Raw genomic sequence first — 8,747 nt, forward strand, 5'->3', positions numbered from 1 at the left:
CTTACACCCCCAAAGCCCTGGGCTGCAGAGATGGGACCCCAGCACCAGGGCTGGGCAGCCCTTGCCTCCCCCCAGCCACCATGGGCATCTCTGCTCTGATCCCCCCTCACCCCAAAACACCCCCCAACCAAACAGCAACAGCACCAACACCCCCAAAGAGCCATCCCTGCCAGCCAGACTTCCCAGCCACAGGCTCCAGCTCCATAAATGCTTTTTATTCAGTTTTGTTAGAACAAGAAATAGCATTTCCTTGTTTAAACCTTGGCTACCCCCAAACCCACAACACCCACTCAAGCCCAACGGGGCAGAAATGTTTTCCCCCCAAAGGGAGTGAGTGAGAGTGGGCCAGCACTGGCCACAACAGCTGCCAGTGCTCAGCCCCAGCAAGCAGAGCTGGGCTTGTCCTCTGTCCCCCCCAGCGTGGATTCTTCACCCAAAGAACTCCCAGGGGAGCAGCCCTGCGTTGTCCCTGCCGAGGTTTGCCCTTCCCTGCCCACACCAGGAGGCTCCTGGGGCCTGGCAGCTGCCCAGAGCCAGCCCTGAGGCCAAGGACTCTCCTCCCCACGGGAGGAAGGGCCAGGACACCTCGGGGCAAAGCTGACACAGCTGCAGCAGCTCCCCCAGCATGGAGCGAGGAAGGGCTGGAGCTCCAGGCTGTGCCCAGGTGCAGCAGATCTTAACCAGCAGGTAATTAGTGGGTTCAGCTGGTAATTAGCAGGCTCAGCTGCAGGGGAATGGCACAGTCTGGCTGGGGGGGTATGGCTGGTCTGTGTTGGGGTACAGGGGTTCTGCTGCCTTCTGTGTTGGGGTACCCAGGTTCTGCTCCCTTCCCACAGCAGGATCTTGCCACAGGCTCCAGCGTTCTCTCAGAGTGGGGCAGGGGTGCCATCTGTCCCTACACAGCACACACAGAGGGGACAAGAGCTGGCCTGAGGGATGCTCGTCCTGAGAGAGGGGAACTGCCAGGGCCAGAACACAGGAAAACCATCGAGATCAGGATCAGGATCAAGGATTTATTTACATGTCAAGGAAACTCTCACCCAGAGTCATGTGAGGAGGAAAAAGCAAACAAAGCCAAGGAGCAGTGATTCGCCTCCCAAACACAAATGCTTGCACTCCCAGTGCGCTGGGCCCTCCTCATCTCCTTCTCCAGAAGGAGACCAAAGGCATGATTTGTGTACAGTTACCAGCACCACAGAAAAGACAATCTGAAAATGAAACCTGCCTCTCCAGGCAGTGTGTGCCTGCCAAGGGGTCCTGGAGCAGCCCTGGCTCCCTGCAGGAGAGGGGCAGCCCCTCAGTACTCATCCAATGTGTCAGCACGTGGCACTGAGAGCCCTCGCTCCTTCAGAGCCTGCACCTTCAGCTTCTCTGACTCCTGCTTGGCCTGCTGCTCCACCCGCTGCTCCTCCAGGATCTCCTCGATGGACACCTGCTGCAGAGGTGTGTCGCTCTCCTTCTCCAGGTCCTGCAGGAGAAAGGAGCCTTCAGCACATACAGTCACCTGTGGCCATGCAGCGAGTCCCAGCAAACAGTGGGGCTGACAGAAAACAGAGGTGCTGGAAGTGCTCTGAGGGGTGGAGATGTGGGCAGAGATCCCCTGAGCAAACAGTGCTGGGCTCCTCCTGAACCCATCCCAGACGGTGTCTGGTGGGGCAGAGCCAGCAGAGAGGTACCAGGCAGGCAGCAGTGCCACCCTCCAGCAGTGCCACACGAGCTGGAGTTGTTCTTTGTCCTTGTGTCATCCCAGAGGGGCTGAGGCAGCAGGAGGCAGCCCTGCCCTGCAGGCTGGGCTTTCTGTGATGGCTCAGCCTGAGCTGCCTCCACTTCCATCCCAACACCACAGCAACACTTCACACCAGACAGACAGACCATAACCAGCCCAGGCAGTGGCATTTGAGCACTTACAATTTCCCCCAGCAGCACCACATTCTCGCCTCTCACCACGAAGATGCCCCGAGGGATGTCGCCGTACTTCTTGCCCACGTGGATGCGCTCCACAGTCTGGTGCAACACCAGGTTCGCTGCAGCAACGAGACAGACACAAAACCAGCGGCGTTCCACCGTGAACGGTGGCTGAGCAGTGTCTCCCTGTCCCCTGGCACTCGGTGGCTGCTGGAGCCGGGGCACTGAAGCCACCGAGACCCAGCGAGTTCCGAGCTAAGCCCACCCAAGAACCGCAGCACAGAAAGTGATGGTGACGCCCTGGGCAAGGATGGAGCGCCTGGCCGGGAGGATGAACATCACCCCGGGAGGAGGACGATGATGAACATCACCCCGGCCCCGGGAGGAGAATGAACATCACCGGTCCGGGAGGAAGATGATGAACATCGCCCGGTGCTTCTGCCCAACAAGCAGAGTACCAACTCCGGATGAACCTGCGGCACAGGGAGTGCCCAGTGCGGGAGAAACCCCGGCGAAGCGCCCGGTCCAGGGGACAGGACACAGAGGTTCAATCCCCAGCACAGCAGCACGGCTCCCTCCTCATCTTCCTCCTCCTCCTCTTCCTCGCCATCCCCGGTGCTCCCCAGCCCAGCCCGGCCGTACCGAACTGGTCGATGCTCCGCAGGTACCCGATGAGCGTCCGGCCGTCCCTCAGCAGCACCAGGTGTTTCTCTGCGGGAAAGAAGAGCGGAGTGTCGGGCTCAGCCCCCGCGGCACCGGGACCCACCGGGCTGCACGGAGAACGCGGAACCGCGGGGCAGGACCGGGGGGAGCGGGATGCCGGACCCCACAGCGGGGCGGCCCCGGGACACTCACTGTCGATGTCCTGGATCAGGCTGGCCGTGCCGGGCATGTAGTTCATGGTGCCGCCGCGCCCGCAGCGGAAGCGCCGCCATGCGCCGGTGCCGCCGCCGCCGCCCCGGAACCGCCCGCGCCGGGCGGGGCCCACCCGTCGCTGCCCTTTTAAGCCGCGCCAGCCGTGCGCGCGGGGCCGCCGCCGATTGGTTGGAGCCAGAGGGGTGCGGCAGCCGATTGGGCACGGGACTCTTTGGGGGCGTGGCCTTGGCGGCGGCCATGGACTCCCGCACGGCCGGGCCCGGCCCGCCCGCGGCGGCCGCACAGGTAACGGGGGCGAGGGGCGGGCACGGACCCCGGGATGGAAACGGACACCGGGATGGAAACCGCCCCCGAGGAGGGCACGGCCCCGGGGATCGGACACAGCCCCCGGGATGGGATAGCGTCCCTGGGACGGAAACGGCCTCTGGAACCGCACAGGGGCCCCGGGACGGGCACGGTCCCCGGGATAGACAGAGCCCCCCGGGAGGGCACGGACCCCATCACGGAAACGGCCCCGGGGCGGGCGGTCAGCGCTCAGCCGGGCCGTGCCCCGGTAACGGGCGCGCAGGGCGGTCCCTGGGCGGGCCTGCCCGGAGCCTCCCACGCCCCGCCGCTTCTCGTGGCTCTGCTCGCGGAGCCCTCCGGGCGTGTAACGGGGCGGAAAGCAGCGCGGGGAGGGAGGGAGGCGCTGCACCGGGACGTGTCTGGGGCGCTGTGCTGGTGCGGAGATCCCGGGAATCCCGGAGCGCTTTGCGGAGCGGGAGGGCCACGGTAACGGGGCCGGGCATTGCCGGGTCCGGTGCCACGGCGGGGCATTGCCGGTTCCGTTACCCGCGGGGTTGATGGCAGCTGGGCTTAGGGCTGCCGTGCAAATCCCGTGTGATGAGAAGGGTTTGCCATGCCTGAGCAGGCTCTGCTCTCCAGCCACGCTTTGGTTTGGTTTGGTTTCTCCTCTGGGCTGTCAGGATGGTCCGGCCCTTCCATAAATCCCGGCACACAGGTTGTACAACCTGCACTGTGGGAAGCAGCTCAGGGTGGAAAAATGCTGCTTTGCCCGAAGGTACAGGGAAATCCTGTCCTTCAGCATCCCCTCTGCCAGGTGGAAACTCAAGTTCTCTACCCATCAGTTATGGGATGGATCCAGGTGAATTCTCAGATGTGGCCTGGATGTGCAGGCAGAGACCCACATGAGCTGCAGCTGCAGGAGCTGAACACTGGCTGGCAGAGCTTGTCTGTTTGAGAATGAGCTTGTCATGAACACTGGCTGGCAGAGCTTGTCTGTTTGCGAATGAACTTTTCTGGAGAGTTTTCCATCCTCCCGTCAGTAATGCAGAGCTGGCATTGAATCCTCCAGGAGCTGCTCACTGTGAGGGGCTGCACATCCTCCCCTCAGCCCAGCTTGGCTGAGCAACACCTGGTACAGCCAGGTTAGACCAGAAAAGCCTAAAACTGGGGCAGAACACTGCAGGAAGGGCCAGACTCGTTCCTGGATCACCTGTGCCCGTGTCCCATCACCTTGCCTGTGCTCTTCCCTTGTCCCCAGGCGATGGATTCTCCCTATGCCAACGGAGCCTACAGCCCCCCGTACCCGCACTACGCCAGCCTGCCCCAGCCTCGGGGCTTCTACTGCTCGGGGCCTCCACGCAGCCCGTACCCCCCGGAGCCCACGGGCCTCTACCGGCCCCCGTCGCCCGCTCCCGCCTGGAGCTACGTCCCCCCGGAGTGTCCCCCCGAGGGCTCGGCCCTCCGCAGGCAGCAGGTGCCCGGCTACTCCCCGCCAGAGGTAAGGGCAGGGCGTGTGGTTCATGGCGTGGGTGGTGGGGATGTGCTAGGGGAAGTGGCTCTGAGTGCCTGGTGCTGCCTGGTTTTGCTCGGGGCAAAAGTGGTGGGCACCCTGTTCTCTGGAGAGCCTGAGGTTTTGGGTCAGGAAAGTGGGAAAGGGGCGGCCAACCTGAGCTGCTGTTGTTCCATCCAGCTGCCAGGGCTGGGTGAGGGGACAGTGACCCCAATTTAATGCCTGTCCCAGGGCTGGGTCAGGATGCAGGGTTGGGAATGACCCCCCTGTAATGCCTGTCCCAGCTCCCAGGGCTGTGTGAGGGGACAGTGATCCCTCTGTTCCCCTGTCCCAGGGCTGTGTGAGGGGACAGGGCTGGCAGTGACCCCTCTGTAATGCCTGTCCTGGGCCTGTGTGAGGGTGCAGGGCTGTGTGAGGGTGCAGTGACCCCATTGTAATGCCTGTCCCAGGTCCCAGGGCTGTGTGAGGGTGCAGGGCTGTGTGAAGATGCTGTGCCCCCCCTATAACACCTGTCCCAGAGCTGTGTGAGGGTGTTGTGACCCCCGTGTAACGCCTGTCCCAGGGTGCAGGGCTGGCAGTGACTTCCATGTAACTCCTGTCCCACCCTCCCAGGGCTGTGTGAGGGTGCAGTGACCCCATTGTAATGCCTGTCCCAGCTCCCAGGGCTGTGTGAGGATGCAGAGTTTTGTGAAGATGCTGTGCCCCCTCTATAACGCCTGTCCCAGGGCTGTGTGAGGGTGCAGAGTGTGTGAAGGTGCTGTGCCCCCCCTATAACGCCTGTCCCAGAGCTGTGTGAGGGTTCAGTGCCCCCCTGTAACTCCTGTTCCCATCCCTGCAGACCCCAGGCATGCCGATGCCGCAGTATCAGTACGGAGACAGCAGCGCAGGGGTGACAGGGCAGGGCCCAGTGCCCCAGCCCCGAGCCCTGGAGGACACCTGGAGCCCCCACTCTGGATTTGGGGTGCAGCCCCGCTACGCCTGGCCCGCCTCAGGGCACGGCAGCCTCTACATCTCAGATTCACAGCCAGCCTGGAGCGGCAGTGGGGCCCCTTCCCACCCTCCCTGCTGGGACTCACAGGCACAGGTGAGCTCCTGTTTGCACTCAGAGCACTCAAACCCATGGCTGGGATTCTTGTGAAGGATAAAATGTCCTGGGGGGGTCTTGAAATGGGTCTGACAGGATTTAAAGTGACTCCACTTTTTTGGTGCCCGGTAGCAGCCCTGATGTGACCGTGCTCACAGGGGTCTCAGGTTGAGGGAAGAGATTCTATGTTTCAGAGGGCTTGATTTATTATTTTATGATATATATTACATGAAAACTTTACTAAAAGAATAGAAGAAAGGATTTCAGCAGAAGGCTAGCTAAGAATAGAAAAAGAAAGAATGATAACAAAGGTTTGTGGCTTGGACTCTCTGTCCGAGCTAGCTCACTGTGATTCACCATTAATTAGAAACAACTAACATGGGCTAATCAAAGATCCACCTGTTGCATTCCACAGCAGCAGATAACCATTGTTTACATTTTGTTCCTGATGCTTCTCAGCTTCTCAGGAGGGAAAATCCTAAAGAAAGGATTTTTCATAAAAGATGTCTGTGACACCCTGATGGGGGGTTCAGATTCCTCCTGTGCACAGGTGCTCCTTGCTGGGCTGTTGTTTCTACCATAGGAACAGAGCACAGCTCCCTGTTCCAAGCATCCCCAGCCCTGTTGGGTGCAGGATGAGAGCAGGAAGCTGCAGGTGAAAAGGAAATGCACTTAGAGATATTTTCTCCCTCTGACTGCAGGACTCTGTCTACAACAGAGCTGAGCAAAGCCCCACCCAGCACAGCTACTACTCTGATGGCAACCAACGGCACTCAGGGCCAGGAAATGAGCACAGGGTGGCCAAGGCTGCCCCATCCCAGCCCAGGGTGCAGTACAGTGCCCAGCCCCAGCTCTACGACGTCACCTCACGGAAACCCACGGCCAGGAGCCACGAGCTGGGCTTCAAACCCACTGAGCAGCCTGCCACACATCCTGCAGCCCTGCAGCCAGAGATTCAGAGGATCCTGCACGTCATGGGCGAGGCTGAGCAGCTGGAGGAGGAGGTGGATGAGTTTGTAGGGAAAAAGACAGATAAATCCTACAGGCTGCTGGAGGAGATGTTGACCAAGCTGCTGCTGGAGCTGGATTCCATTGAGACTGGGGGCCAGGACAGTGTCCGGCAGGCCAGGAAAGAGTCCGTCCACAGAATTCAGGCCATACTGGAAAAACTGGAAAGAAAGGGGTTGTGAAAGCACATGAGCCACAACACACAGCCTGTTGTTGAGGTTCCAAAGAGTTCTCTTAAATCTCAGCTCTTTCTGCTACGCACTATTGACAATGGAATAGCAATAAGCCCTGAGTTAACAAATCAAATCCAGCCCACCAAAAAAGCCAGCCCAGAAGCTCAGCCCTGACAAACAGCTCAGCAAAAGACAAATGGAGAGAGGTTTGAAGCAGCAAAAGTGTTGGATGAAGATGTTGAAGAGAAGTGGGCCAAGGATGGAGCCCTGTGGGGTTGTGCCCAATCTCTGGGTGCCTCCCACAGCCACGGCCAGGCTTCAGACACTCCTCAGATGTGCTGCAAGGTGCAGCCACCAACCAAGACTCTGGGCTTGTCCTCACTGCCTGTAATTTCAGCTTCAGCTCCCTTGCCATGAGCCCCGTGTGTCCTCAGAGGGGTTGTTTGGGTTTAGTGCACTCAAGGAGCAGCACTGAAGTGCTGGAGGGAGGGACTGTGCTGGCACATGTCACATCATGTGGTGCAGAGCCAGTGTGGGGTGTCCCTGTGGGCATAGGAACAGACCTGAAATCCCCGCTCTGCCCCTGAGAGGAGTGCAAGTCAAGGCAAGAGCAGGGGCAGGATGCTTGGAAGTGATTTCCAGGTCACTTGGGTCAGAATCCTCTGTTTTATGTCCCTCTCCATCCTGTGAGTTCTGTGTCCCACTGTGCAGCACCACGGGGAGGGAACAGCTCGGCCTGTTCCAGCCTCCTGCACAGCAACTCACTGCTATGTGTGGCACCTAATAAACCCTGACCAGTTTTAAATGTTATTTTGTAATTGAGCTGTCTCAAAGTCTCTTTTTCTTTGAAGAGAAGAGGTGAGGAAGGTTTGTACCTCAGACTAAAGCTCCAGTCCATACCAATGAACAGAACTTCTGAGAAGGCTGTTTTGGGGTGCCCCATTGCCTGCCAGGCAGTGCAGATGCTCCAGGAGCCTCCAGCTGTGGCTCTAGGGCTGGTGTGGAAGAGGGTTTGGAAGGGATTTAGGATGCCTGGCCATGCCCTGTGTGCTGCCAGCCAGCCAGCTGAGGTCCTGGAGGCAGATCCCACATTCCCAGACAGGGCTGTGGCCTCAGGATGACCTTTGGAGCTTGTTGGATGTGTCCATGAGCACACGTGGTCAGTTTGCACAGCCAGCCATGTCCAGGCTGAGCTGGGAGTGAGCTGCTTGTCCTGGGACAGGGAGAAGCTCTGCTGCTCTGCTGCTGCTTCATTCCATGTCAGGCAGGGAGCAGTTCTGAGCTGTTCCGTGCTTCCAGCCTGGCAAGTGCCTCCTGGGGGCTGCTGGCTGTGCTGGGAGATCAATAATTCTTCACCAGTCCCTGCTGTGCCACTGGGATAGCAGTTCCTGGCAGCTGGTTCATCTTGCAGCATCCACCCACACCACAAGCCCCAAATTAGAAAGTCTGTCTGTGTTTATCGCTGGCCTCATCTCTACAGAAACCAAACTCTTACTCTGGGGTTGCCCCTTGCTTCTCCAGCACTGCTGGAGTTTCTCAATCACCACGGAGGCTGAAGTGTCGCAGAGGGACTGAAAAACAAACATGAAATCAGCGCCGTGTGGTTTGTGCTGCAATCAGCCCATGCTGGAGTGTTTGTTCGTGCTGCAGCTGGCACAGGGCTGGTATTTCCCTGCTCCTCGGCGCCCCTCATCCAGCTGGGGCCACCATCACCCCAATGTGGGCAGGGGGCACAGGGAGGGACCAGGGGCAGGGAAATGGGACCGGGAGCAAGGGAAGGGAACGGGAACAGGGACAGGGAACAAGGACCAAGGGAAGGAACACGGGCAGGGACACGGGAAGGGGTCACAGGAAGGGATGAGGGACAGGGGTCACAGGGAGGGGACAGGGACCAAAGGAACGGAAC

General features: G+C 59.8%; 2 protein-coding genes across 2 annotated transcripts; one reads left to right on the top strand and one right to left on the bottom strand.

The window, feature by feature from the left end:
• Positions 1-993: 993 nt before the first annotated feature.
• LSM1 (LSM1 homolog, mRNA degradation associated) lies at positions 994-2,895 on the bottom strand. Its single transcript, XM_074559139.1, has 4 exons — positions 2,761-2,895; positions 2,548-2,616; positions 1,909-2,024; positions 994-1,468 (listed from the first exon to the last, which is right to left on the bottom strand). The coding sequence occupies exons 1-4, from the start codon at positions 2,804-2,806 to the stop codon at positions 1,298-1,300; spliced, it is 402 nt and encodes a 133-aa protein (XP_074415240.1). The 5' UTR covers positions 2,807-2,895; the 3' UTR covers positions 994-1,297.
• On the top strand, positions 2,839-7,659 carry BAG4 (BAG cochaperone 4). The gene is made up of 4 exons (XM_074559138.1): positions 2,839-3,066; positions 4,325-4,564; positions 5,415-5,660; positions 6,362-7,659. The coding sequence occupies exons 1-4, from the start codon at positions 2,839-2,841 to the stop codon at positions 6,848-6,850; spliced, it is 1,203 nt and encodes a 400-aa protein (XP_074415239.1). The 3' UTR covers positions 6,851-7,659.
• Positions 7,660-8,747: the final 1,088 nt, after the last annotated feature.

This window comes from Zonotrichia albicollis, chromosome 26 (genome assembly GCF_047830755.1).
Source record: "Zonotrichia albicollis isolate bZonAlb1 chromosome 26, bZonAlb1.hap1, whole genome shotgun sequence".
NCBI lineage: Eukaryota > Metazoa > Chordata > Aves > Passeriformes > Passerellidae > Zonotrichia > Zonotrichia albicollis.

Coding starts and splice junctions, on each gene's coding strand:
- LSM1 (XM_074559139.1), bottom strand. CDS start 2,806: ATGAACTACATGCCCGGCACGGCCAGCCTGATCCAGGACATCGACA. Junction 2,025..2,547: donor GCGGAGCATCGACCAGTTCG/GTACGGCCGGGC, acceptor TCGTTGCTGCAG/CGAACCTGGTGTTGCACCAG. Junction 1,469..1,908: donor TGGTGCTGCTGGGGGAAATT/GTAAGTGCTCAA, acceptor TTTCTCCTGCAG/GACCTGGAGAAGGAGAGCGA.
- BAG4 (XM_074559138.1), top strand. CDS start 2,839: ATGCGCCGGTGCCGCCGCCGCCGCCCCGGAACCGCCCGCGCCGGGCGG. Junction 4,565..5,414: donor CCGGCTACTCCCCGCCAGAG/GTAAGGGCAGGG, acceptor CCATCCCTGCAG/ACCCCAGGCATGCCGATGCC. Junction 5,661..6,361: donor GCTGGGACTCACAGGCACAG/GTGAGCTCCTGT, acceptor CTCTGACTGCAG/GACTCTGTCTACAACAGAGC.